The following is a 26,660-nucleotide window of genomic DNA, read 5'->3' as shown; positions in this document are numbered from 1 at the left end:
AATTGGAAGGGAACACTATATATACAAGAAGGCAACTGATCTAATATGGTACTCTAAGAAAGTCAGAGAAAAAGAAAAGAGACTCCTTCAAAGCTTGAATCCGCTAGTGATAAGATCCTTGAAGACTCCGAGTGGGTCGTACGAGGTTTGGACAGCCTTCATTCGGTCCAGGCTTTGGCCATTGCCGTAGGTGGAATAGGGGTACTGACCCGGCGCGGCGTCGTTGATGTAGATGTAGTTGTAGAACAAATCATTTTGTACCAAGACATTCTCGAGATTCGTGAGGGTGTTGTTCATGAAGGTCTGAACGAGCTCATCGTCGGATGCGTTGTCCCAGGTGACTGTCGCCAGAATAACTGTGTGTTATAAGAAATTAGACCAAAGCTGATGAGCGCCCGTGGCTGACCCATGCATGAAAATGGACATGGGAAGCCTCGAGAGAAGCAGAGGAGAAGGGCATACGTACTTATGAAGGCCCCGTCGTCGGGGTCAAGGTCGATGGCATACGGGCCAGAGTCATGCGCAACCTGAAGCATGGACGAGCTTATGGCCTCAGGGCTTATGGCCACAAATGCACCGCTCACATTGGCGAGCTGAGTCAGGGCGGGCGTCAGAACGGTGTCGACAGCCAACTGCACGACGCCCGGCGCAATCTTGGCCGACAGGCACCCGTAGATCTGGCCCTTGCCGTATATGTCTTCGGTGTTGATGGACTCGACCGTGTTGAGAATGTCGACATAATTGTCCTCTTGCCCGAGCACGCTGATGGACACAGGATCTGGAAGATTGGTAAAGTTGACCAGGGACGGTGGGCCCGAGACCGAAGAGTAGTTGCCAGCGACAAAGGGCACAAGGACGGACTCCCAGAGGCCAGTGCCATTGCCGTAGTATGATGGCTGGACGGTGATGCTTGGGTTGATTTCGGTATAGGGATCGTCAATGCCTTCTGGAGACAGCAGAAAGTCCTCGATAGCCTGAACAAACTGGGAGGTAAGATCGGTGCCGAGCCAGCCCGCGATGCCACCGTACGCACTCGTGATTGGGATGGTGTTTAGGTCAAAGCGCGTAACCACGCCGTAGTTGTTGTTGCCGCCCTTGAGCGCCCAGAACAGGTCCGCATGCGACGTTGCCGACGCTTCCACAATGGACCCGTTCCCAAGGACCACCTGGACGCCCACGATGGTATTCACACTGAAGCCGTACCGGTTTCCGAAGAAGTTGATGCCTCCGCCAATTAACACACCACCCACTCCTACACTCGAGTAACGTCCACCGGCCACAGCGAGCCCATACGGCTGCAACCAGGTGTATACCTCGACCCAGCGGTTGCCAGGCCCAATCGAGGCCACTGAATGATCATCACTCAAGGTCTTGTTGTCCAGGTTGGTTAGGGCCAACATAACACCGCCATTATTAGACTGTGCGCCAGGCACAGGCATATGCCCGCCGCTGACGACGCTGAAGACGGTGTTGGTCTCATAGATAAAGGAGATGGCCTGTGCCACGTCGTCCTCGTTGGCTGCCATGAAGACACAACCTGGTTCTAGGACGCACGTCTCGGAGTAGATGTCGGCTAGTCACCACGTGTGTGTTAGTCACTGCGAATACTGACAGGGTCAGGGTGTCATGCAGAATAGACAACGTCTCTCCTCCCCTCTCCAAACGAAAAAGGGTGATCGAAGCCCGAAAAGGGACATGGAACCGACACAGAGTGCATAAGGAATATGCAGACCGCATGCATCAAGGGTTGCACTCACTCTGCGAGATCAGGGTGTAATTGGCCGATCCAGGGGCAAAAGTCTTGCTCGGAAACGTGGCAGCGAGCAAATTGCAGGCGGTGCCGGTCCCATTGTTTTCTGTCGCACTGCCGAACACTTTTACTGCGCTAGACGTAAGCAGCAGGCCTATCATGGCCTCTTTCAGGGACGCCGTGAACATTATGGTGGAATTTGATATCTTTAGTGACTTTCTGTACAAAGATGTGAGGAAGAAAAGATTTCAGCGAACGAAAGAAGTGCAGAGCAATGAAGGTAGTCTGTAAGTCTACAATCTGCTGACCAGGAGACAAACATTGAACACGACCATTACTAGGACAAATTATTATATATACTATCTCATTCAGTCCAAGGATCCCTCACAAAACATCCTCTCAGCTTTCCCTTCCCACCATTCTGGTGAGCCTGAAGAAAGCCTCTGAACCGTCTCCTGATCCTACCCAGCAAATGTGGCGTAGACTTCATGGATTGTGTGTGGGTAGTGTGCACCCAAAATCCTCCTCAGCCTTGTCCATCGCTGGGGGTTTTCCCTTCCGAGTAACAGCCGGGACCACCATGTACGGGCTATTGCGTGCCGTTTATACTTGCTCATATAAGGTGGCGTGGATTTACTCCATCTCGTCTGCTGCTACAAGCAGGGTGGAACTTGGTAAGACTCAGCAGGATCAATAGCTCATCTCCCGCGCCGGAGTAGAACCGTTTTCATACCTCTTCAGGATGGCGAATCTGACCTATAGATCATCTGGCCTTGCTGTGGTGTATTCCATCATTGGGGTGAGTGGCACCAGTTCAGGATGGTCTTTCTCTATCCCGACCAACCCGGCGACGCCATGGGCTGTGTGGACCACGTGGGGCTAACGAGAGAGGTGTGACCAGCTCCTCCTCTTTTTTGTCGTTAGGGCCATCTATGATGCATGTTTCCACCCGCTGGCCAAAATTCCCGGCCCCCGAGCCGCCTCGTGGAGTAATGTAAGACGGCCCTCCAATACAGAGACACACAAACACGCCAGTCATGATGTGCTGAGATGAAAACCGCCTTGTAATATCAGATCCCATACAGCTACTGGTTCCACAGCGGCCGCATGCCCTACAAAATCCTAGCACTTCACAAAAAATATGGTATGCGCAAGCTCGGAGTTCGGGGGAAGGACTGGAGGAAGCAGACCAGTCTGAATGCTCACTTGGGTGCTGACGCTCCGTTTCTTCTTGTCAGGTCCGGTCGTCCGAGTGGCCCCCAACGAGGTTTCGTTTAATTCCCCGCAGTCATGGAATGACATCTACGGTTTCCGCCCTGGCCACAAGACCTTCATCAAAAGCGACTTCTACGAAGGCGGGCCGTTTGCGAGCCGCGGCGTGCACTCCATCGTCAGCGAGCGCGATGTAGATGTGCATGGGCAGATGCGGCGGCATCTATCGCGGGCCTTCTCGGACCAGTCACTCAGCGAACAAGAGGTCCTAGTTTCTAAAACGGTCGACAAATTCATCCGAGCCGCAGGTACGCGAGGAGGTGGCACCGGCGGCTTTGATATCTGCAAGGGGCTGGAGATGATGACGTTTGATATTATTGGAGACTTGGCCTTTGGCGAGACTTTTGGTGGCGTGGACAGTGGTGCGTTTGCGTGCTTGTTTTTGTGTCTGCATATTTGCCCCAGAATACGGGCAAGGCTGGCATGATGTTAATCATGGCTAACTTGGGGTCTTTCATCCTCGTTTTTCATCCAGATCAACCTCATCCTTGGATCTCAATCGCCATGGGCGCCTTGCGCCAGGGGGCACTAGCAGACACATTCAAGCGGTTCCCCCTCGCCGCGGACATCTTCATGATGCTGATGCCAGGCAAGATTGCAAAGCTGACCGAGGAGACCAAGAAGAACGAGGACCTGGCCGTGGAGCTCACTGAAAAGTAGGTCGAAACTACTCCAACTCCCCGCCCACCTTTCTTCACCAGTCCGTATAGAGGCCTTTGCTGACCGAGAGAGAGTGTGCGTCGGGCGAAATGAAGGAGAATTGCCCGGCAAGATTCGGCCCGCAAGGACTTCATGACGCGTATCCTGGAGCAGAGAGACCCGCAAAAGGTGTCGGACCTGCAGCTGGCAGCCCACGCCTCCGACTTTGTCATTGCAGGCAGCGAGACAACGGCCACGGCGCTGGCGTGTGTGCTGTACCATCTGCTCAAAAACAATGCCGTCCTGGCGAGTTTACAACATGAGATCCGCAAGCAGTTTCGGTCCTACGCAGAGATCAGTGCCTCATCTACCCTATCGCTGAAATACCTCAGGGCCGTCCTTCTGGAGGGCCTCCGAGTTTACCCTCCCCTGCCTTTTGCACTGCCGCGAGAGGTGCCCGAGGGTGGTGATACAGTGGACGGCCATTTCTTGCCAGCCGGGGTAAGACGATCAGACCTTGATGGCATGAATCACCACATCGGAGGATTTAGTGCTCCTCTCCTCTCCTACCCCTCTCATCTCCCAGCCCTTCCCATCTAGGCAGTGCTGTCTGTCCTGACCTTGAAGCTCCAGACTGATCTCGTCCAATTTCATAGACCATCGTGAGCACGAACCCAGTTGCGGCAAGCCTCAGCCCCAGGAACTTTACTGAGCCTTTGGCCTTCAAGCCGGAGCGGTGGCTTGGAACGGATCCACAGTCAGAGGATATTTTGGCTGCGACACAGCCTTTCTCCGTCGGCCCAAGAGGTTGTCTTGGCAGGAAGTAAGTCTTGCGTGCCACCATGGCCCCCTCCACCAAACATGGCAGGACAGATTATGCTAATCTATGTTATCTGAAACAAAATGTAGCCTGGCATGGATGGAAATGCGCACGGTTCTGGCCAAGCTTCTGTGGACATACGATCTGGAACTGGTCAACACTGAGGTGGACTGGCACCGCGACTCCAGCATGCTCACGTTGTGGAGAAAGCCATCACTGTGGGTGAGGGTCAGCACACCTACCAAAAACGCTAGGTAATAAGGAGGACGAGAGGTCAAAGGCCCAGCATGTGGAGAGTCAGAAAAGGGGCGGGAGTGTGAAAGATACAGAAGGGATGGGGCCAGGGACACACAGAAAGAGGACGTAGCAGGTAGCAGAGAGATGTTTTGACTGAAAATGGAAAGTCCCGGAGAATCTGCAACAGACACAGAATGGATCTATTTATTGCACAGGTCTCAGCGCTCCCTCCTCCATCACCTCCACTCAAGCGTGAAATCTGCATTTCATCTCAATTCTGTAACTGGTGTAGGCATCTTCATACACACATACGCACACACACACATACACACACCAAACGAAATGGCATCACTCAACATCCAAGACAGCGACATTCCTCTGCTGCAGGGGAAAACCGCTATCATCACCGGCGGATCATCAGGCATCGGTCTCGCAGCTGTGCGCCTTCTGGCTCAGAAAGGAGCCACCGTGCACGTGCTCGACATCAATCGCCCAGCGAAGGAGAAAGAAGAGGGGGAGGGTGGCCTGGATCCGCTGGAACGAAGCGTTCACTTTCACCGCTGTGATATGACGAGCTGGGAGCAGCTGCGCGGCGCTATAGACAGTGTGGACGGCCCCATCGACTACGTTTTCGCCAACGCCGGCGTATCCGAGGAGGCGGATTACTTTGCTGACCGTCTAGATGCCGATGGGTTGCTGGCGGAACCTGCGTATCGGGTGCTGGACGTCAACGTGCGTAGTGTGTACAATGTCGTCAAGCTGGCCTGGAGCCGCATGCGAAGGGACAAGACGCCAGGGAGTATCGTCATCACCACAAGCGCCTCTGGGTATGCTCCAGAGCAGTCTCTGCCCGTGTACTCGAGCGGAAAACTGGCGGTGAGCTGTTTCCCCCAACCCCCCAATGGACACACGCTTCGAGGAAGAGAGAGAGAGAGATGAAAAGAGAGAAGCGTGAGAAACTCGACTGCCAAGTTCTGTTGACTTATTATTATGATCATCATCATCATCATCATACCGACAGCTCGTCGGCCTCATTCGTGCGCTCCGCTCGGTAATCATCCGTGACAACATCACCATCAATGGTGTCGCGCCAGCAGCAACCATCACAAATCTCCTGCCGGCTCATCTGGCGGCCCCGATCCGCGCACAGGGCCTGCCAGTCAGTGATGCGCATTCTGTGGGCCGTGCTCTGGTGTATTCGGCGGTGGCGAAGCAGACACGGCGGGTTCAGGCATATGGCCGAGATCGCAATGTCGACAACAGCAACAACGCCGACGACAACGTGCTGTCGGCGCGAAACAGGTGGAACGGGCGCGTGATCTTGACCCTGGGCGATACCTACACTGAGGTCGAGGAGCCTACAGCCGACTTGCGCCCGTTCTGGATGGGCAGGGAGAACGACAGGCTCACACGCTTGCAGCAGGCCGCGACGGATTTCCGTCCCGAGGAAGGAGATAGATAGGAAGTAGGCGCTGAGCCCTCGGGGTGGGTCCATCCTGGCAGCATCTCTCTCGGGGCTGTTGTCCTTGGCCAAGCCTGCGCACGGGAATTTCCTATTTTGTCAAGAAACCGGTAGGGATGAATGTCAGATCCTAAGGGAGGCGTCTTCTCTTTTGAGTCAGCGATGCAGGTCTATAGAGGAATGCTGCTAATATGAGACGGGGATTGCCCATTTCTTCCCTTTATGGCATATTTCCTTGCACGTGAAGGCGGCTGTATGAGCCTGGCCCTGCCATCCGACTGCTTTGGGAATCCTTGCCGCGCCTTGCTCATTCACGTGGAGGAGACAAGGCGATAATAAAATTAGCACATGCAGCTGGATAAGTCATCATAATTATGGCCAGATAAACTACCACCTCTCGCCTGAGAAAGCACCCATTTCTTGAGATACAAAACAAGACCGAAAAGTAAGAGAGAAAAAGAAAAGAAAAAGGATTCAAAAAGACCCCAAGTCTACCTGTCTCGCAACGCCGCCCACAATCGAATACGTTTCGTTTCGCCCCCAATGAGTATTCAAGTGGAAACCCGCCCAGAACCCGTCACCTTGAAATGGGACGGGGACGAGAGTCTCAACGGAAATGAGGTTACAACTAAAGTGCAGGCCTCGCTCACATGGAAGGTTCCGCCGTCGGACTGGGCGCCCAAGATTCACCCACGGGCCGAAGAGGTCGCCAGAGAGGTCGATGGCTATTTCCTTGAGCACTGGAACTTCACTGACGACCGTGCCCGGTCTACCTTTCTCAAGGCGGGCTTCTCTCGTGTGACGTGCTTGTACTTTCCCCTGGCCAAGGACGAACGGATTCATTTTGCCTGCCGCCTACTTACGGTCTTGTTCCTCATCGACGGTGGGTGTCCCCGCATTTTGAAGATGCATCTACCTCAGCAGTCCTACATACAAGCCAGGCAATGTTGTGCTGACCGTTTTTCTCAATTTTGCAGACATTCTCGAGGACATGTCCTTCTCCGATGGCGAGAAGCTCAACAACAGGCTGATAGAGCTGTCCAAGGGCCCCGAATATGCTACCCCAGACAGTATGTTTCCTCCTTGCAGCTCTGCTGCATGTCAAGAGAAGAAGAAAGGCAACGATGAGGAGACACTCACAATTTGATATGAATAGGATCCATACCGGCCGAGTTTGTCATCTATGACCTGTGGGAGAGCATGCGGGCACACGACTTGGAGCTGGCCAACGAGGTGCTGGAGCCAACCTTTGTCTTCATGCGCTCGCAGACCGACAAGGTCCGGCTGACCATCAAGGAGCTGGGCGAGTATCTGCGGTACCGTGAAAAGGACGTCGGCAAAGCGTATGTGTTCCCTTGCCCTACCCCCATTCTGATCTTCAGAAACGACTCCTATTCTGCCTACTCATCTGCACAACTCGATACCCAGGATTAACATGCATTAATAGGCTACTGTCTGCCCTCATGCGCTTCTCGATGGACCTACGCCCTACGCCGGCTGAGCTTGCGATGCTGCGGGATCCCGAGGAGAATTGCGCCAAGCATCTCTCCATCGTGAATGATATTTACAGCTTTGAGAAAGAGGTGCTGGCATCGAAGACGGGCCATGCCGAGGGGTCATTTTTGTGCTCGGCCGTCAAAGTCCTGGCCACCGAGACTGGCTTGGACGTATCCGCCACCAAGCGCGTCCTGGTAAGCACCTCTCACCCAATCTGAGCACAACCCACTGATACATTGGCAATGTTTCCTCTGCTAACTGCCCTCAGTGGTCCATGGTGCGTGAATGGGAGCTGGTTCATAACGCCCTGCAGGACAGACTGCTCAACGCCGATGGCAGGTGCAGCCCTACCATCCGAGAATATATGCGTGGCCTCCAATTCCAGATGAGCGGCAATGAGCTTTGGAGCCGCACAACTCCCCGTTACATGGAGCCGGTGGCCCCTGGTCTTGTGTTGGGAAAGTAGTTCTTGAACTCGACTTGGAGTATAAAATGCCCAATTCCTATGATTTCTCCGATAGACAGCAACAACAATGCATGTGAAGCATCTTCCTTTCTTCTCTAGCTTCTAGAAATTCTAGACAAGTCTGAGGCAAACCCTTCACTCTGTTTTTGTGCCTTTGCAGCTTTCATTTCTTGTCGTTGTTCTTATAGACATGCTTGGGTCACGAGGGCCTTTTCCCATTGCTTTGGCGGCATTTCGTTTTTTCGAGAAGCTCTTATATCAAATTGTTCATATTTAACACAATTTCCAAGCAAAATCATGATAAAATTATTCCTCGAAGTCCGCATCTATCTAAACTAGCTTATCAAACTAGTCGAAGCCAAAGAGTGAGCCTATACAAATCATCTATATCTACTTCCAGATGTTGTATATGGCTTGTGAGACAAGAGGGGAGTCTATAGCATAACCTCTATCACACTCTCAGTTCCCTCGTCGCCGTTGCTGAAGATTCCCGTACTCTTCAGACCAGCACTGGTAATCAGATCCCGCCATTGGCGCTCCGAGCGCTCAGAGGCAGCATTGACCACCATCATGAGAAGATCGAGCGAAAGAGGCCGCCAGTCTGGCCTGTCATTATCCAGCATGTACTCATTAAGCAGGATCTTTGAATAGCCTGGTTCCATCACGGCCTTCAGCTGTGCGAGAATCTCCCTGCACTTCTCGTCCGGCCAGTCATGAAGAACGGAGCGCATGTAGTATGCTCTTGCGCCCTTGATTGGTTGCGGGGTGAAGAAATCATGTGCCTGTGCCTCGATGCGTCCATCGGCGTCTATGCCCTTGGATTTAGCCAGGGCAATAATATGTGGTCGCTCCTGAAGAATGAGGCGGCCGGTATAGCTAGGAATGTCTCTCCTCAGTTCTAGAGGTTAGAAAATGTCAGCACTATCTCTCTTTGATACTCTCGGGTCAGAGAATTCGGAATGGGGCGGCAGTGTGTCTTGCCTTGCAATATGTCGCCCATACTACCACCCAGATCGATGAAAGCTGATGAATCTCCTTCCGATTTCAGTCCATCAACAAGATACTCTTTGCAAAGATACATATCTGTCCAAAGAGGCCGGTGCTTGCGCATCCCACTATTTACGCCATAGTCAGCTGCATTGCTCTTGTAGTTCTAGTGGATGTATTTGTTATTCAAGGATGAAGTTGACTTGACATTGTTCAAAGCAGAGCTTCTCGGAGTTAACCAGATATGATACACATACTGAATATAATTGTGGAAGGCATGGAACGCCACAGGGTTGTCCTTTGGGTTCTGCTCTGTGAAGGGATAGTCGACACCGTTGGCATATGGCCATGGCCCCTTGCGTGTGTCCTCGGGATTTTGAAAGTTGGTCCTTCTCAAATACTCGGGCAGCTTAGCCCAGGTGAGCACTGTGCAATCATAATGGAAAACGATACCGCCAGCACACTCTGGCAGCACGAGCGTGTGAGTCAGAGGGTTCGGCGCGTAGAGACCTGACCCCTTCCCATCGATCATGCGCATGGACACACACATGCGGGCGATGCGGTCGACGAGCCCCGGCGAGGCTCCCGTGGGAGCAGCGAGCTCCTCGGCAGTCTTGGGCCGCCCATCTTCCGCGATGGCAGTCTCGAAAATCTTCAGATCTACCGCGATACGCGTTGCAGCAGTGCGAGCAGGCTTGTAGAAGGAACAGCGGCGTCAGCATCTATCCTCGCCAGCCATACTCTATAGTTGATTGGGTTTTTACCTGAGCCCAGAATGACCAGGCCACACTCTCCATAGGGCGCTCGGCCTGATGAAGCAGTTCACGGGCGGAGGCCACAAGTGCCTCACGGGAGCCTGTTTCGCCGGCTAGGAGTTTCTGGCCTGAGCATACTTCAAAAGTTTACACTAACAAGAGCAGTGCTAAAAATAGGCTTTTTTTTTGGCGTAGGATACTGCAGTGCTTACTAAAGGTGGGGTTATAATTTTAACCCGTTGTCGAAACGCGTTCTAGAGTTAGAGTTAAGGCTAGAATAACAATCATATTCGTAGGTAGATCGTTCCGTAAACCATGTCACATGATGACGTATTTGTGGTATGTAACACTGCGTGTGATTGTAGTAACCAATAGTAGCAGCAGTACGCTTAGTCTCGCTAATAAACTATTGACCACAATATTGTTTTGCTAGGACTTGGGGAGTCAACCTCGTGGGTGTTGACGACAAGCTGACTCCTACTTAGTTCCTTTTTTTATAGAAAAAAATAGAAAAACAAAAAACGGGCTGGGTTAAAATAGCTAGCTAAAAAGCTGCAACATACTTGCTTTGAGTCTAAACTGCGAAATTGAGTCTGAGCTGATTTGACAAACCCGAACTAAGCTGTCTAAATTGTGTGGTCGTTCATTATTTATGGAGAACGCTTCAAAAACTGTCGGGTCATCAGCAGCCTGCACGAGATTCATATTTCTTACAGTCGAAGAGTACTAGAAGAAATGGGAATATATAGAGAGAAAAGCCGAAACGGTTCCTCTCCTCCTACTCATAATTTGTAAATTGAGCACAGCAGTTCCTCGCTATTCAAAAAAGACTCGAATGGAGGCTAACTGAATTTCTAGTGTCACCTGCATGCCATACAATGATTGACTGTCATCAGTAAGCAGCAAGATTGTAGGGGCATTTTGTAAAACAGTACGAGACACTCAAATATATTTACGGCCTCACTCAATTTATTCGGCATGGACAGATCTTCTTGATATTAGGAACCTCATTAAATTGGATCTGGGGCACTTTCTTCCACGTTTTGTGGCTTTGTACAGCGATATGAGAGCATTATTCCACATCGTATTAACAGCAGTTAGTTCTGCTTGACTCATTATACCATTATCGTCAGCTCTCAGGCTTTAAAGTCTCGTTGGTTCCCTAGCTTGACGAAATGAAAACCCACCAATACGTGTAGTGCATATGCCCTAGACGAAGGATGGATTTAATTTTCCGACAATGACAAGTTTGACAGGCCTAAACCATATCATGCTGAGGTGCAGTTGAGCACCCAAATAGCACGGAGACTACGGAAATGCCATCTTGGCATAGAAGTACGCAGACTCGAAATAACTCATAGGGTGGGGGTGTGGTTACCTTGCACCATTCTCTTAGACAAAGAAGAACTGAAATCGACCTGCGTGCGATACGCTATCGATTGTAGTCTCGGTCTTGAAGCCAGCCAAAAACTACTTGGGACAGACCTTTCGCAAAGGCATGGTTTTGAGACGTCTTGGAGACTGGCAGCACCAATAACAACCTTTTTTCCCTATCTGTCACAATCTTGGGCGTATGCAGTGACTCTTTTATATTCCCTCTTGTCACGGGCCAGCAATTGATCCGAAAATCATTGCGTGAGCCTCGAGATGGTGTTGCACGGTGGGTCTCTGTTCCCCACAACTTTTCGTGAAAACACGGAGGCCGAGTCCATGGGAGCCTCGCTTAGGCCTGTCTGTGAATACCCTGCGGCGGGGATGCGGGCGTCGATAAAGTCCGCCGGAGCTCATGCTGATTCTTCACAGTCCGATCACACATATAAAAGTCATTGAGACAATACGGAATTGGTCTCCGATTCATGGAAGAACCTTTTCGAGCATTCCAGAAAGAAGAAGGCTTAAAGCTCATCCAGCTTGCGTACACGACGGCTCAGCACGCCCGCATCTAGCCCGCCCAATTTTAGCCACACGCCCGTCCCACGCCACCCTCACAAACCGGACACATCATGGCACAAAAGCCCTTCCGGGTGCTCATCGCCGGTGGCAGCATCGCTGGCCTGACGCTAGCTCTTCTGCTCGAGAAAGCCGGCATTGACTATGTCATCCTCGAGGCACACGGCGAGATCGCACCCCAGGTCGGCGCCAGCATCGGGTGGCTGCCCAATGGGTCTCGGGTGATGGACCAGCTCGGCATCTATGACCAGATGTGGGCCCTCCTCGGTGAGCCCTTCCTGCGGTCCCGATTCCGTTGTGCTACGACTAGGCGGGAGATTCAGGCCATGGAGAACATAGGCGACCAGGAGAGAAATCGGTAGGTCTGCTCCACGGGTCGGCCTACATACACGGGTTCTTTGGCTGACAATCTATTTTCTTTAGATATGGATACAACTTCATTTTTGTAGACCGCCAGATGGTGCTCGAGGTTTTTTGGCGGAACCTGCAGCACAAGGATAGGGTCCACCTCAACAAGCGGGTGGCAGAAGTCAAGCTGCATCCTAACTCGGTAGAGGTCAAGACGACGGACGGGGCTACTTTCTCAGGTGACATTCTGGTAGGCGCTGACGGCGTGCACAGCAAGGTGCGCAGCGAGTTGTGGCGGATCTCGGAAGCACTGGAGCCTGGGTACATCTCTGCTGCCGAGCGAGCAGGTGAGTTCTCGCCCCTTGAATCAAGTTGCGCTGGAGCTCCAGAAGGACCAGTCTCTCACGCCTTGTAGGATGTCTGCCGACGGAGTCCAAGTGTATCTTTGGCATCTCGATCGTAGAAGATTTTGAAAAGGCTACCGCAACAACTGTGTTCGGCAAGCGCTTCTCGTACCTAGTAATAGCCGGCCCACGACACCGCGTGTACTGGTTCCTCTTCCAGAAGATCGACAAAAAGCACTACGGAACCGACCTCCCTCGGTATACCAAGCAGGATGAGGAGGCACTTGTCAAGGACCACTGGAACGACCAGCTCACAGATAAGCACGTGTTTGGCGATCTGTACAAGGCCAAGATTAGCTCCACGCTCACGCCGATCCCAGAGTATATCTTCAAGAAGTGGTACTTCGATCGCATCATAACCATCGGCGATGCGGCTCACAAGGCAAGAAAATACACAGCGGGCAGCTCACAGATTGGAACATCAGCTAACAGCTCGAAGGTTGATCCCATCAGCGGCCACGGCGGCAACAGCGCCATCGAGACAGCCGGCGTCCTTGTTTCAAACCTCGTGCGCCTCCTGGAGCAGAGCCCGGCGGGTTTGACCAAGGCTCAGATCCATGAGGTTTTCTCCCGCACACAATCGCAAAGACAGCCCCGTGTCCAGGAGTTGATGTGTGAATCACATGCCAGGCAGAGCTTGGCCTCTATGGAGGGCCGATTTGCTGAGCACATCACCCCTCGTCTGGTCCCGATCGCGGGCATGGAGCAACTCCTTGACGCCCCGGCCACGTGCTTTGCGGGAGCCCACCGTGCAGATTTTCTGCCTATGCCGAAGCGTGAATATTATATTCCGTTCGTCGATGAGCTCCCGTCTCGGCCTCTAGGATCCAGATTCTCAGCTCTCGTCACCTCAGGGGTGGTGCTCTTATTTGCCGCCCTGTTCTATGCCGCCCTCACACCAGAAGCATTCTCATGGGGTGCAGAACACTTCGAACGGGCCTTCAAGATACTCATCCAAGGGCCTGGGGAGCGCTCTAGCTTTACCCCTCAGGTTCCCTTCGAAACTGCGTCCGAGACGCCGCGGCGGTACGACACTCCCGAAGTCTTCTTCCTCGCCAATATGGTCCCAATTGTCTATATTTTCCTAGTCGAAGCCTATCGGAACGGAAACAAATTGGGCATTGCAACTTCGATTGTCACCTTAACGGTTAATCAGTTTCTGGGACTCGGTGCGGCCGGCCCCCTATACTTCCTGCTCAGCTTATATGCTACCAAGAAGACGGTATACACGCGCACCACGGGCCGGTTCGTCGACCCAGCCGTCGCCAACGCTCTGTTCCCTGGTCTCTGTCTCGCATATGCTCTTTCTGTAACTCTCGCATACGTTCCCAACGGTGCAGCCCAACAGGCAGCCGTCATAGCATGGCGTTGGTGCCCAGTCCTCGTTATGGTCCTATTGGCGTTCGTGCCCCGGAGTGTGCCGGTCACCTCATCGATCGGAGGTGCTGGGTGGACAATCAGCACTGAGGACTTCATGCCGCTTCTGTGTGGATACCTTGCTACCTCGGCGCTCACGCTCGTGAGCAACCTTGCCTACAGGTTGCTGCCGGGCCAAGAATCCCAGCTCGCCGGAGTTTTCGAGAAGCTGCCGCATGTCCTGCTTGCTGCGAACAGGGTCTCGCCCTCCGAATTTCAGATCTTCTGGGCGGCCGTAGCCGTGTGGAGTCTTTACAGCGTCTTCGAGCTGCGCAGGCTCGGGTACGTCACTACGAGGAGTGCGCTGCAAGCCGCTGGAGCTGTCGGCCTGGGACAAGCCTTGGTGGGCCCGGGGCCAGTCTTTGCAGCACTTTGGGCTTGGAGAGAGTCTGTGATTGTTGGCCTCTCCCAAGCGAGGTGAGCGGTCAGCAGTCAATCAGTCTACCAGTGCCTTCGCTTCCAATGGCTGGACATTTGATGATGAAGAAGAAGCACCTCTCTTCAAACTTCATTTCGAGAACCGTTATACACGGCCACACCAGCCTGACCATATCTTCTTTGTCCAGCACTTCTGCAGGAGAGATATCCAGATCGTTATGCTCGTAGTGCTGGGCAACTTTGGCGCGTAGCTTGAGCAGGCGGTCCCGAGGGCAACAAAGTCAAGGTGTGTCTCAGCCGAGAGACTGGCCAAAGTCTTTTTGCCGTGTCGTAGCCTCATAGCGTCCGGGGCCCCCTTGAATACACTCATTTAGTGAATTACGTATCATGCTTAGTGTTTCTGTAATCCCAAGTTAACATGATTGATATTGGTCGTCAATGGTTCAAGCTGTTCAGGATAAACAGATGATTTGTGGCTATTTGCTCAAGTAATATTGACTAATACGTTCATGATCATTTAAGTGATTATTATACTTGGCCTTTTTGTCATTAATCTTAGCATTACACAGGAAACAAATGGGCATAAGAATATTTCCCAATATACCTTCAACTTGGACCTCTAAAACTGAGTACAATACATAAGGAACCGTGTTCCGAGTTTAATTTGTTGGTTCTGGAACATGGTCAACTTTTCTTTTGGTAATAGAAACCAAAATATCATGGCCCTCCTTGACCCCAATAATACCTACAACCGGCCTCCCCACATCTGCCTCTGGCATAGGACTGTTCTCCACCATTTTGATATCGAAGCGACGTAGAAGCGTGGCCACAAAGGCCGTAACAAAGAACTTGGCCAGGTATCTGCCACTGCAAATTGTCTTGCCGGCTCCGAAGGGCCTCCAGGACGGACTGGTCTGAAGTCGTTTGCCACGGTCGTTGTCGAGCCAACGCTGGGGCAGCCAGGAGTTGACATCGCCGCCGAAGATGGATTCGTCAAAGTGCCCCAAGCGGTGCGGCACCAAAACGCGGTTCCCCTTGCGCAGACGTTTCCCGCCAAGGACAAGGTCACGCGTCACCAGCCTCACAGACCCGGCCCACCCGGCCACGCGAAGAGTCTCGTGCCAGATGGCGTTGACCTGCGGGCATTTGGCCGGGTCCTGAATATAGTCCAAATCTACAAACTCATCACCGCGGAAGGCCGGGGCCGTCTCGGCGCGGAATATCTCGAGATAGGCCGGGTTGCGCAATAGGTGTGTCAACATCCAGAAGGATGTCCGGCGAGCATTGGTATTAATCCTTTCATGGTTTACATTCATTAGCAAGTTCACAATGATGTATAGATGTATATGCCAGAGAATGAGCAATGGACTCACGCAAAGTACAAGTGAAAGATCATGATGGCAATATTCGCATCGTCCACTCCGATCGCCCTCATCTCATCTTCCATGGCGTTGATAATCCATGCAGCCTGCTCTCGTCTCTGGGCTGGGGGAAGCTGAAAATAAGCTGTCATGGATGCCATCATCTGGTCGCGAGGGCCTGTCATATCGCCGCACAGGAAAGAAGGATATTGGTACAACATCTTCCAGACGACCTCGTCAAAGGTGATATAGGCATCAGGATAATTCGGATCGATCTGGCCTAGAACATCGCCAAAATAGACAAACTGTCCGAGCCGAACGAAATAGTCCGACGTCCATTTGTAAAGAGGAAGTTGGAGGTGGTTTTCGCCCTGCGAAGATGCGTATGTGCAAGACTTGGCCAGAACATCAAAGCTGAGCTGGCGGTTGATCCAGTCTAGGACCTTCCTCCGAAGTACAGTTAGATTCTCTCCTGGATGGAGCTGGTGCACGTGCATGCGCTCTGAGAGTCCGATGAGGGAGAGGCCATCGGGGTTCGGAAATCCAGCCTTGCCGATCTGAAGAGGCAACGACACTTTCTTGATTGTTTCCTCGCTGCTTCCGTTTGTCCTCATCAAGGTCTGAACAAACTCTTCAAAAGAGAGAGATTCAGTGTCTTTGTACACCACAGCAGACTGCTTGGCGTTGGTGACAACATAAACCTTCTGGCCGAAGATAGTCAGGGCAAAGGGATCGTCGCGGCCACCAAAGTACTCCCTGTTCGCGTTGTGTAAGCCTACGACCATTATCAACGTTTGCACCTTCTTCTGAGTATTCTTTACTTACCTGGCTCGTGAGAATAGCCCATTTGAGTCCCGAAAGAATGCTAGACCGTGACCTATGGACGAAGAGAGCATTTGTTAAGTCGCGAATACAACAGCATCCGAGCATGGTCAGTCCTGGAAAATCCACTTACCCAGCACTAGGAAAAATAATCTTGTCAGCAATTTCGGTCTGGTTGATTACAGTTTGAGAAGAATCTTACCTGGAACAAAGTAGGGGAGTTCCTCAGGATCATCAGAATAGAGCTTGGGACCCACGATGAACCTCCAAGCTCCCCAGATGGCCCATGCCAGGAAGGTGAACAGTAAGGCACGCGATAAAGCTCCGCCATCCTGTGTAATCAAAAGACCTGGCTTCAGCAAATTATCCATATAGCTACTCGACGAGTGGGTGGCCATTGTGACGAAGTATGACAGCCCTAGAGCAGAGCACCTTGAACAAGACGGACAGATCAAGCTCCTGGCAGGCGTGGCAGGAGACGAGGATTTAAATTGCAGAACCCCTGGTTACACATACATTGCCAAATGCTAACGAGATGTAAATAAACAGAGTGATAGTCGTGGAATAGGTCAAATAGCCGCAGAAGTAACACAGAAGATGGTACCACCTGCCCACTTGAGTGGTCTCCGAGGGCTGCGCTCATGTCACTGGTCATCCGAGAACTGCTGACTGCGCAGTTTGGTAGAATCTTTTTCAGCCCCCAATTTCATACGCCTTAAACATGCATCTCGGGCCTACCTAGCGTCCACCCGACGACTTGCATATCTTGATCCAGATATTTTGGGGGCCCAGCGCTTACAATTCCTTTCGATCCCCTCCCCCTGTTTAGACCCATGATTTCTGACTCCTTCCGTATCATATGAGGTTTCGATGCTACAGCCTAGAATTTCCATTCCACAGACTCCAAGGTTTGGTCAAAGGGACATCCCCAGTCTACAACCCCCGTTCTTCTTCTTTTTGGTCTATTTTCTTCTCTCTTTTTCTTCTCTCCTCCTCGGGTCATCTTTCACACCCCACCCGTCACAATCGATCACACTAAATGCTCAAGAGTCACCATGAGTTTGCCAACTACAGAAGACCTTTGCACCATTCCGGCAGGGGTGTCGCCTGACGGACAGTACAACTTCGAAAACCCCACAACACTGGGTCCGGCAGTCATTTCCCTCGGCGTGATTTTATGTACAATCTCTGTCATATTGACAGTCGGGCGGGTGTATACGAATCGAAGAAGGCTGCTCTCCGCCGATTGTATGCTGATCCATACACCCACGCCGCATAGCCATGCATTGAAACAGTGAATCATGTTGACACGCCATAGATTTCACGGTCGCTGCACTTGTTTTCAATATTGGTTTTACGGCTATTCTCCTTTCCAGTGCGTACTTCGGCCCCATGCGGACCATTTTCCTTCAACCATCTGTCTAGGTATCTAACCACTTCCCATCCTTTTGTAGATTGGAAGATGTATCGGCACCAATGGGACATACCACTCTGCTGGTTCACACCATCATATTTCAAGAGACTCTACGTCCAAGAGACCTTTTTTGCTCCCGTCTACTTCACCTCCAAGACTGCTATCTTCTTGCTGTACCGACAGCTCTTTGCTGTCAAGAAGTGGATGAGATATGCCATCATCGGTGGTATCATTTTCACCTTTCTCTTGTATTTTCCTAACATCCCCTTGGCTGCTATCTACTCGGCACCTCGCGTGGGCGAGCCATGGTCGTCCATCCTCACGTCGAACGGGCCATTCAAGATGATCACCTACTCCATCGTCATGGCCTCTGGCAGTACACTTCTCGACATCTACATTTTTCTTCTTCCTCTTCCCATTGTTGCCCGACTCCACATGCCGCTCGGACGACGGTTGCAACTCATTGGTGTCTTTGGTACGGCTCTTATGTGAGTTCAAAGATCCACCCCCACGTTCCCTATTTTCCCTCAGACCTGCACACAACTGACACGAGGGAGCACAGGGGTGTGACCGCAAGCGCACTGTCGCTTGTCTACCGCGTCCAGCTTCTTGACGCAACTGACACATTATGGCCGCAATCTATCGTGTCTATTTGCGCGTAAGTCTTTAGCCATCCCCGTTGTGGGCTTGAGCTCATATTTATTCATACGACTAATACATCTACTGTCATGGGCCATTCAGACTGGTCGAGTCCAATGTGGCCATCATTGTCGGCTGTATGCCAGGGTTCGCCCAGCTATTGAAGCTGCATGCCGGCGGGTCAAATTTCTTCAAGTCGCTGCGGTCCCGTGTTCGAGACATGGTGGGCGACAGCAGCAACAATTCTTCCAAGAAGCGGATCGCAGACGACGCCTCGAGCCTGGCGCCGTGGACTGCGCCAACAGCGCCACCCTCATCGCAACGACGAGACAACAACTACTACGAGATGTCGGATACAGCCCCGCTCAAGTCACAGGTTACGGCTTCAGCCAACGGACTAGAACCTCTCGGCTCCGCGCAGGATGGGATTATTCGCTCTGTAGACATTTCTCAGCACTGGAACTTCCAGGATGACAGCCCAGAGCATGCGGCCTATGCATATCCACCCCGGGCTGTTACTGCGTCGGCATATCCGGACGCATGGAGACAGGAGCCTGAAATGGGCTCCGCGGTGTGACTTATCTTTTGGTTTAAGAAGGGGGGGGGAGGGGGAGACAGCAAGAAAGAATAAAAAAAGGGAGGGGGAGGGGCAAAGACAGTGAGATGCTATGTAATCAAAAATGTGAGACCATGATGGGGCCGCTGACGAAAGGATAACGCTGGGCCTGACTTCCTTGAGCTGAACAGAATGGCTTTCTTCGACACAGCAAGCCCAATCTCATCCTAATATTCGCCCCTTCATTTTTCAAGCGTGTTCCAAGGCTCGTTCAAGTCCGAATCTCGGCACCGAAATGGGCTTCATGCGTGAATCTGAGCCCTAGTTCTCTATCTACCCTGATTTTGCACGGATCACACGACAGATTGGACCTCGTTGAGCACATGTGGAACGCCACCCATCTGACATGAAAGTTGCAAGGTTGTATGCCATTGCTACCTAGTACTTGTCTATCGGATATTGTGGCGTCGGTTGAGCGCAAAAGATGGCGTAATAGAAGATGAATGCAGGCGAAATCTCACAAAATGCGGCAGCCATACAAACAGATGCCATCCTCCCGCACAACCCTCCCCTCCCCTTCCCCCTTCGGAGCTCCCTCCCCCCCCTCCAGGCCCTTGTTGTTCCGTCAGCCATTGGCGCAGCTTACAGCCCCTTGGCACGTCAGTATATCTCACTAGTGCTGACTTCTCATGGGTATCATTTCCTCTCTGGAGTGATCTCGGCTTCCTTCCGTAGGTATTACGAGGGTAAGTCGCGTGTCCATTGGCATGTTGTGTGGTACTACATGCCAACGTATGCAATCATCCAAGGCCCTTCTTCAGATTTATAAAGTCCCACCCCTTTTTTTCCTCTCCAACGAAACCGCACCATGTGTCCCTTGCCGCACCAGGTTGGCACCCCGCACCAAGTACCACCCAAGGTTTTTTTTTTTTTAACGACCTTGTGATTCAGAGCCAAGGCCATCACTGCATTTGCGAACCCCACAAAGATGACAGACAGTACCAGTTTACGTCGTGTATGTGTAAGAGACTTCATAATTTCCTTGTATCTTACTGTAACACAAGCCTTACTCGGACTTGGCCAAGATAACATGGCAGGCTGACCTCGTTCAACGTGCCAGTGTGAGGCATTGGTTGCCTTGTTAGGGGCGGACAAGGTCGCACTCCCAGGAAGCTCTGCGTACAATGCGACTCTGTCGTCGTATTTTTCCTTGCAGGCAGCCGCCGTCCATCCGCTATGCTTTGTTACGCCACAGACGACTGCTGATGTGTCGGCACTTATTGGGTCGCTTACGAGCACTAACAGTAATGCGTCTGTCTCAGACCAAGACAGCAGCAACAGCTCATGCCAGTTTGCCATCCGATCAGGGGGCCACATGTGGTTCCCTGGCGCATCGAATGAGCCGGGTGGCATCACCGTCGACCTGTCAAGCCTTGACTCTATCGAAGTCAATGCTGCAGCCGAGAATTCGACCGTATCTGTCGGCGTGGGGGCAACTTGGGATGCCGTCTACGCAAAGCTCGACCCCTTGGGGCTTAGTGTGGCTGGCGGCCGAGTATCCGGCGTCGGCGTGGGAGGCTTGACGCTGGGAGGTGGCCTGTCTTATTTTGGGCCTCGCTACGGCTGGACATGCACCACAGCTTCTTCCTTTGAGCTTGTCCTCGCCAATGGATCTATCGTGGAGGCCAATGAAGAGAGCAACACGGACCTCTTCTATGGACTTCGTGGCGGAAGCAATAATTTCGGTGTTGTTACCAGGATCGTACTGAAGGCCTTCGAGCAAGACCAAGGCCTGGTGTGGGCCGGTACAGTCTACAGTCCCCTCTCGACCATTGACGCGCAGATCGAGACCTATGTCAACCTTTCGGCCGCCGAAACTTACGATGAGAATGCTTCATTCATTACCGGATTGGGATACTCCCAGTCCAGCAACCTGACGGTCGTCACCAACGATCTTGTCTACACAAAGCCGTCGGGCGATGGAGCCCCGTCGTTGTATCAAGGCTTTCTCGATCAACCGTCGCTTGTTAGCACAACTGCCATCGTCAATATGTCAACGCTCTCCCAACAGCAGGCTGCTTATTTGCCGCCAGGAGTAGCCCAGTAAGCAGAAAGCCCTGTCCTCCTCGTGAACTCAAACCTCGCCACCCTCCTCATCCTCCTACAATCTTACTGGCAGTCATCATGCACCATCATCTGTCCGTCTACTGATCCTGAACCAGACGATTGTTTGCTACAACGACCTTCCGGCCAACTACCGAAATGCTCCGCGCCGCATTTGACGCCTTTAACAGCAGTCTAGCCGAGGTCAAGGGTATCAACGGTATGACATGGACGCTCTCATTCGAGCCGCTCCCCCCTGCAATCTATCAGCGTGATGCTACCAAAAATGCACTGGGCCTTGCCGATCGTACCGGTACTTTCGTCGTGTGCCTCCTGTCCCATGGATGGACTGATGAAGCCGACAACGAGCGCGTGTACGCCGCGTCTGCCTCGCTTCTGAACACTCTGGAAGACGCTGCGCGCACCCTGGGCGTGTACGATGCCTTTATCTATCTCAACTACGCGGCCCCATGGCAAAACCCGATTGCTAGCTACGGAAATACGAGTGTGCAGCAATTACAGGAGCTGCGTGCCAGGGTGGACCCTAAGGAAGTATTCACGCATCTCGTCCCAGGTGGTTTCAAGATTCCGTCTTGAAGACAGAGAAGTAGAAAAAGAAGGAAACAGGAAGGAGAAAAAAAACAGGGAAGAGGGGGGGGGGGGGTGTGATGAGTCAAAAACGGTGGTCAGAGGAGGTTTACCGCGCTGTATAGTATGATTACCATGCGCTAGAAGTTTCGCAAGCGGGCAAATCTCAAGCGAGGTGATGTCGTGTAACAGTAATCGAGGGTCACATGCTGGGAAAAGTCCGAGTTGGGAAGCAAAGAGCGAGAAGAGAAGACTGCCATTGCATCATAGCCAGGAAGGATTCAAATCCTATCCAGAAGTAATTAGACTTGGGACAAAGCCATAAGAGCCGTGTAGGATTAACTTGCATTATCTTCATGCCAGGATTGGATGCACAATGTCGGGATCCCTTGGTAAAGAGCATTTGGGTATCAGCGGTATGTCACACACGAGACACGAGGAGAGTCATACAGAGATGGTTTCTAGCCCCCATGTTGTATTATAAACTAACAGGGGTTTTGATCCTTATCCCCAGTGCCCCACGTGGGATAGGCCAGACGTAAGACGGACCGTGCCAGCATCTTAACTCCTTAGCACTGTGGAGTAAGGGCCCTGACGTTTAACGGTCGGAATACAAAGATTGGATCCGATACAAGCGCGTCGAAATGGGTGACACTGGTGTGGAATTTATCAAGTAATTTGAAGATAAGTTGTGGGTGACCAACCGCTGCAGTCATCATGCACGAATCCTGCTCCATGAGCAGAACCGACCGTCCCGAAGCGATAAAGCCATTTTTACTCTGACCTTCCGTAGTCAGGCTCTCAACAGAGGGTCTTTGATTCCCGGTAACCAAACTAAAAGTCTGGGCATAGGCCTTCGTGCTTACTGGCTTCTTTGTTGCTGCAAATCAAAACGCTTTGAGTGAAACATGTCTGGGCCTTCAAGCCTAATGGCCCAAAGATCCAGGGTTTTTCTCTGCCAGCGCATGGGCTGGCAATTCTCTGCAACTCCTTTCAACTCAGCTCCCAACACCCCACTCTAGGCCAAAAGGAGCACGATGGCAGCGCCCTCCCACACAATCCTCTTGACAGGTGCAAATGGCGGTCTCGGCACCGCGATTGTCAAGGCCATTGTCGGAAACGCGAAGCTGTCAGCTCAACACCATGGACTGTATACAGTTCGAGACCCAAGCACGGCGACTTCGCTCCGGTCGACCCTGCGCGCTGCCAGCAGTTCTCACTCGGCTGATGTTGTTTCGCTTGACCTTTCGAACCTGTCGAGCGTACGCGAGACCGCCGCAACCATCAATGCCAAAGTTGCCGCTGGCGAAATCCCGCGGATCCGGGCCTTGATCCTGAACGCAGCGCACCGTGACCAGCAAGGCCAAACGCAGACTGGAAGCGGCCTGGATCTTGCTTTCGCAATCAACTATCTAGGGCATTGGTTGTTAGTCCTGTTATTGTTGAAAAGTATGGATCGGCAATCGGGCAGGGTGGTCGTCTTGGGAAGTTGGGTTCACGAGTGAGTGTGCGATGTTGATCTTGACTCTTTGTCGAAACGTTGGGCTGACGGGCCATGGCACCAAAAAAAAAAGCCCCCTTGACGATACCAATAAAGTTAGTGGTGCATTCGAAAACGAAAAATGGAAGAAGATCTTGGCCGACACAAGCAGCGAGACTGTCAAGTCGATTGCAACGGGCGCATGGAGCCCATCTGAGGATCCATCCAAAGATCGACTCAACCTCGGTGGAATCCGGAGATATGGAGCCTCGAAGCTGTGCATAGTAATGATCATGTGAGTGGTACTTGTCCTCTGAGTTTTCTGTCTGGGCAAGCAAGACTGATCGGTTTCTGTTACCCTCAGTATCGAGCTGCAACGTCGCCTCAATTCAGATCCTGAGTTAAGCGGCATCTCAGTTCTCGGTGTTGATCCTGGATTGATGCCCACGAAACTCAACATGGGCGGTCTCGGCTGGCTGAAGACATTCCTTTTTACCCTCGTCATGTACATCGCTGCCATACTCTCGCCCAATGGCACGCTGCGCTCGACAGCCAAGTCGGCCAGTGACGTTCTCGCAGCTGCTGTGGAGACTCGCCCGCCTTTTGGCGATCGTCCCAAAGGTCTCTATATGAACGGGTCCGAACCCAAGGATGTGAGTGTCGAGGCCAAGGATGCCGAGAAGAGGGCCAGTGTATGGAGAGCCGCTGTACAATACACTGAGCTGAAGCAGGAAGAAACTTGCCTGGTCGACTGGGCGTGATGGGTGCTGTTGCCGTCTCGGCTCTCGCCGAGCGAAGCTTATGAATGGAGGGTGGGAGGACAGGACGGTTTGGGATACACCTCCGTCCATCAAGTACTGTTGTATTCCATATACTGTAATCCTTGAATACCTGAATGCTCGTAAACTTGGAATTACCATGGTATTATAGACCTCTTTGGAAGACAGATCTACTATCATTCTGGCCGTTTGGTTGTTGCGTGACCGTAAGGAGGGCGCTCAAGATTCTCTCTACAAACTCGCTCATCCTGCAGCCAATCTTTTCCGAGTGCATGTATGACCCGTAAAGTGAGTGAGACGCCTAAGAAATTGCCCCTGGCTCCATTTCCTAGGTACCCAAGCAGGATAGCGGGTTTATAGTAAATCCGATACACCGATAGTTTCTCTGGACCATTTAATCCCCCCCAGGCAACAACTGATCAGAATGTATCACCTGCAGCTAGATCCCCAGTCCATGTTTTTAGCCATACGTCCCTTTCCCCACTTTTCACCAACTCACATTTGGAAACCCTTTGTCAATGTGCTTGGCGAGATGCTTGCTTCACTGCTCCTGGGCTTGACATTTGCCTACTTTATCTGGAGCTGGATGAGTCTAGAGTCTAATGTGCGTAAAGCTCGAGCTCTGAACGTACACATTATTCGTATCCCGTTTGATGTAAACAACTACGCTTGGGTTACGGTCCAACCTCTGCTATGGAAGGTGTTGGCCAGTGTGCCAGTCTCTTGGGACTTCTACCCCGACTTCGTGCGGTTTTCTCACCGGAACTGGCACTTTCTCGAAAAGAGCAGTCCCGCAGCACGCTTCGGATCAGTCTGGGCAACCGTCTCACCCGGCGGGATCCATTTATACGTTGCAGATCCGGATGCTATTGAGAGCATCTTCTCAAGATGGCGAGGTTTTGTTCGCCCTGTAGAGATGTACCGTAAGCACACACACACACACACATTCTCTCTTCCGGTTTGGTTGCAAAGTCATCGATTCCTCTGATACTCATATGATGGCAGAGATGTTATCCGTCTACGGGCCTTCCGTTTTCACAGTCAAAATGCAGGATTGGCCTCGTCATCGCAGAGCTGTAGCAGCGCCATTCAATGAACCCCTAATGGAATTTGTATGGGGCGAAGCACTTCGTCAAGCACAGTATGTATTTCCCCTTCTCATTGTTTGAGATTCTTGTCTAGATTTTGGGCTAACTACGGTGGGCTCAAGTGCTTTGCTTGGCCACTGGGCTTCCAGCTCCGTGGCCGGCATCACGTCTATGGAGGAAGATCTGCAGACACTCTCTCTTAACGTGCTCGCTTCAACAGCCTTCGGAGAATCCTACGACTTCAGAAGCTCCACCGAAACACACCCTGCCAATTCTGGTATTGAAAGCTACCGGGACGCTTTGTTCCTCGTGCACAAGCACAGTATCCTCCTGATGCTCATTCCTTATCGTATCTTGATCAAACCTATGATGCCCAAGAGCCTTGCCAAGATTGGTCGAGCAGCTGTGTCTCTCAAAGAGTACATGATCAAGAGTATTGAAAAAGAGACAGCAGCTATCGATCGAGGGGATCCGGGATCAGGCGGCTTCATCACACATCTGGTGCGCACGCTTGACGATGAAGACGATATTGAGACGAGGGCAAATGTTGGCGACCGTACCACCAAAAAGTCCAGAAAGGCGGCTCTCTCGATGGACGAAATCCTCGGTAACATGTTTGTCATCAACTTCGCAGGTTACGACACAACAGCCAACACGCTAGCCTTCAGTGTGCTCCTTCTAGCCGCACATCCAGACATTCAGCAGTGGCTCCGCGAAGAGATCATGGCCGTTACCCATGGAAAGCCCGCCACGGACTGGACTTACGACTTATTCCCGAAACTGAAGCGGTGCGAGGCCGTGTTTCTCGAGACGCTCCGGCTCTACGGACCAATCACAGGCTTGCCCAAGATTGCGGCGGAAAAGGTACAGCATCTACGTGTGGGCGACCGTGTGCTTGCCATTCCTCCTGGTATGGAAACTATTCCGTTACCTCTTGCTGTGCAGACGGACCCGAGGTATTGGGAGGATCCTTTCACTTGGCAACCATCGCGCTGGCTTGTAGCCCTTCCAGGGGCTGGGACCGAGGCCAATGCTCGTGAGGAGCTGTTTGTTCCCCGAAAAGGATCATATTTTCCATGGTCTGAAGGTCTACAGGGCTGTGCTGGCCAGAAGTTCTCTCGAGTTGAAGCAGTTGCTGCACTGGCGTGTATATTCCAGGCTCATCGACTATACCCAAAGACCGACATGCATGAGACTTCGGAACAGGCGAGAAAAAGAGCTCGGGATTGCGTTAACAACGTGAACTACCAGCTTTTGCTAAAGATGAATAACTCGAAAGAGATTAAATTGGGGTGTACGAGATTGTGAATGATTCAGGGGTTATTATTCAAATTCCTTCACGGATAATTATATCATCAGCCTACCTTCTAGTAAAGTATTACAACTACTCAAATAACGAAAAGTATTGATTAGCAAAAGAGGACTAAGCCTATCTGCTACCAATATATA

The 26,660-nt window shown here is 51.9% G+C and overlaps 11 protein-coding genes across 11 annotated transcripts; 8 read left to right on the top strand and 3 right to left on the bottom strand.

Annotated features, from left to right (window-relative positions):
• Positions 1-87: 87 nt before the first annotated feature.
• On the bottom strand, positions 88-1,938 carry M406DRAFT_343517 (FAD-binding domain-containing protein; the record flags this gene model as incomplete). Its single annotated transcript, XM_040921877.1, has 3 exons — positions 88-356; positions 467-1,573; positions 1,758-1,938. The coding sequence occupies 3 exons, from the start codon at positions 1,936-1,938 to the stop codon at positions 88-90; spliced, it is 1,557 nt and encodes a 518-aa protein (XP_040771390.1).
• Positions 1,939-2,654: 716 nt separating this feature from the next.
• M406DRAFT_269668 (benzoate 4-monooxygenase cytochrome P450) lies at positions 2,655-4,739 on the top strand (the record flags this gene model as incomplete). The annotated part of the gene is made up of 7 exons (XM_040918020.1): positions 2,655-2,744; positions 2,825-2,894; positions 2,989-3,384; positions 3,498-3,678; positions 3,778-4,162; positions 4,318-4,484; positions 4,571-4,739. Coding segments are annotated over 7 exons (1,458 nt in total), but the record flags the coding sequence as incomplete, so codon positions are not given.
• Positions 4,740-5,060: 321 nt separating this feature from the next.
• On the top strand, positions 5,061-6,180 carry M406DRAFT_269312 (NAD(P)-binding protein; the record flags this gene model as incomplete). The annotated part of the gene is made up of 2 exons (XM_040917999.1): positions 5,061-5,594; positions 5,740-6,180. The coding sequence occupies 2 exons, from the start codon at positions 5,061-5,063 to the stop codon at positions 6,178-6,180; spliced, it is 975 nt and encodes a 324-aa protein (XP_040771388.1).
• A 543-nt stretch (positions 6,181-6,723) lies between these two features.
• Positions 6,724-8,143, top strand: M406DRAFT_343514 (Aristolochene synthase from penicillium Roqueforti; the record flags this gene model as incomplete). Its single annotated transcript, XM_040921876.1, has 6 exons — positions 6,724-6,801; positions 6,838-7,063; positions 7,158-7,250; positions 7,337-7,523; positions 7,628-7,871; positions 7,946-8,143. 6 exons carry the CDS (start codon positions 6,724-6,726, stop codon positions 8,141-8,143), a joined length of 1,026 nt encoding a protein of 341 aa, XP_040771387.1.
• Positions 8,144-8,577: 434 nt separating this feature from the next.
• M406DRAFT_269192 (S-adenosyl-L-methionine-dependent methyltransferase) lies at positions 8,578-10,008 on the bottom strand (the record flags this gene model as incomplete). Its single annotated transcript, XM_040917990.1, has 4 exons — positions 8,578-9,041; positions 9,146-9,245; positions 9,384-9,824; positions 9,895-10,008. Coding segments are annotated over 4 exons (1,119 nt in total), but the record flags the coding sequence as incomplete, so codon positions are not given.
• Positions 10,009-11,888: 1,880 nt separating this feature from the next.
• On the top strand, positions 11,889-13,395 carry M406DRAFT_229564 (FAD/NAD(P)-binding domain-containing protein; the record flags this gene model as incomplete). Its single annotated transcript, XM_040915811.1, has 3 exons — positions 11,889-12,193; positions 12,259-12,530; positions 12,599-13,395. Coding segments are annotated over 3 exons (1,374 nt in total), but the record flags the coding sequence as incomplete, so codon positions are not given.
• Positions 13,396-14,877: 1,482 nt separating this feature from the next.
• Positions 14,878-16,974, bottom strand: M406DRAFT_358629 (putative cytochrome p450). The gene is made up of 5 exons (XM_040923953.1): positions 16,767-16,974; positions 16,723-16,727; positions 16,568-16,620; positions 15,755-16,498; positions 14,878-15,677 (listed from the first exon to the last, which is right to left on the bottom strand). Exons 1-5 carry the CDS (start codon positions 16,960-16,962, stop codon positions 15,041-15,043), a joined length of 1,635 nt encoding a protein of 544 aa, XP_040771384.1. The 5' UTR covers positions 16,963-16,974; the 3' UTR covers positions 14,878-15,040.
• Positions 16,975-17,613: 639 nt separating this feature from the next.
• M406DRAFT_283563 (uncharacterized protein) lies at positions 17,614-18,867 on the top strand (the record flags this gene model as incomplete). The annotated part of the gene is made up of 5 exons (XM_040918518.1): positions 17,614-17,812; positions 17,883-17,983; positions 18,027-18,466; positions 18,541-18,636; positions 18,720-18,867. Coding segments are annotated over exons 1-5 (978 nt in total), but the record flags the coding sequence as incomplete, so codon positions are not given.
• A 1,444-nt stretch (positions 18,868-20,311) lies between these two features.
• Positions 20,312-21,873, top strand: M406DRAFT_269416 (FAD-binding domain-containing protein; the record flags this gene model as incomplete). The annotated part of the gene is made up of 3 exons (XM_040918005.1): positions 20,312-20,484; positions 20,515-21,276; positions 21,396-21,873. Coding segments are annotated over 3 exons (1,413 nt in total), but the record flags the coding sequence as incomplete, so codon positions are not given.
• A 1,007-nt stretch (positions 21,874-22,880) lies between these two features.
• Positions 22,881-24,301, top strand: M406DRAFT_358627 (NAD(P)-binding protein). The gene is made up of 3 exons (XM_040923952.1): positions 22,881-23,365; positions 23,439-23,639; positions 23,709-24,301. The coding sequence occupies exons 1-3, from the start codon at positions 22,902-22,904 to the stop codon at positions 24,103-24,105; spliced, it is 1,062 nt and encodes a 353-aa protein (XP_040771381.1). The 5' UTR covers positions 22,881-22,901; the 3' UTR covers positions 24,106-24,301.
• A 354-nt stretch (positions 24,302-24,655) lies between these two features.
• On the top strand, positions 24,656-26,519 carry M406DRAFT_268978 (putative cytochrome P450; the record flags this gene model as incomplete). Its single annotated transcript, XM_040917976.1, has 3 exons — positions 24,656-25,046; positions 25,129-25,264; positions 25,334-26,519. 3 exons carry the CDS (start codon positions 24,656-24,658, stop codon positions 26,517-26,519), a joined length of 1,713 nt encoding a protein of 570 aa, XP_040771380.1.
• Between the last annotated feature and the right edge of the window lie 141 nt (positions 26,520-26,660).

Source organism: Cryphonectria parasitica, assembly GCF_011745365.1.
Source record: "Cryphonectria parasitica EP155 unplaced genomic scaffold M406scaffold_10, whole genome shotgun sequence".
NCBI classification, from domain to species: domain Eukaryota; kingdom Fungi; phylum Ascomycota; class Sordariomycetes; order Diaporthales; family Cryphonectriaceae; genus Cryphonectria; species Cryphonectria parasitica.
Note: the sequence above shows the minus strand (reverse complement) of the source record. Positions and strands in the feature narration are given on the sequence as shown.

Coding starts and splice junctions, on each gene's coding strand:
- M406DRAFT_358629 (XM_040923953.1), bottom strand. CDS start 16,962: ATGGCCACCCACTCGTCGAGTAGCTATATGGATAATTTGCTGAAGCCA. Junction 16,499..16,567: donor GGGCTATTCTCACGAGCCAG/GTAAGTAAAGAA, acceptor CAACGCGAACAG/GGAGTACTTTGGTGGCCGCG. Junction 15,678..15,754: donor ATCTTTCACTTGTACTTTGC/GTGAGTCCATTG, acceptor AAACCATGAAAG/GATTAATACCAATGCTCGCC.
- M406DRAFT_358627 (XM_040923952.1), top strand. CDS start 22,902: ATGGCAGCGCCCTCCCACACAATCCTCTTGACAGGTGCAAATGGCGGT. Junction 23,366..23,438: donor TTGGGAAGTTGGGTTCACGA/GTGAGTGTGCGA, acceptor CAAAAAAAAAAG/CCCCCTTGACGATACCAATA. Junction 23,640..23,708: donor CTGTGCATAGTAATGATCAT/GTGAGTGGTACT, acceptor TGTTACCCTCAG/TATCGAGCTGCAACGTCGCC.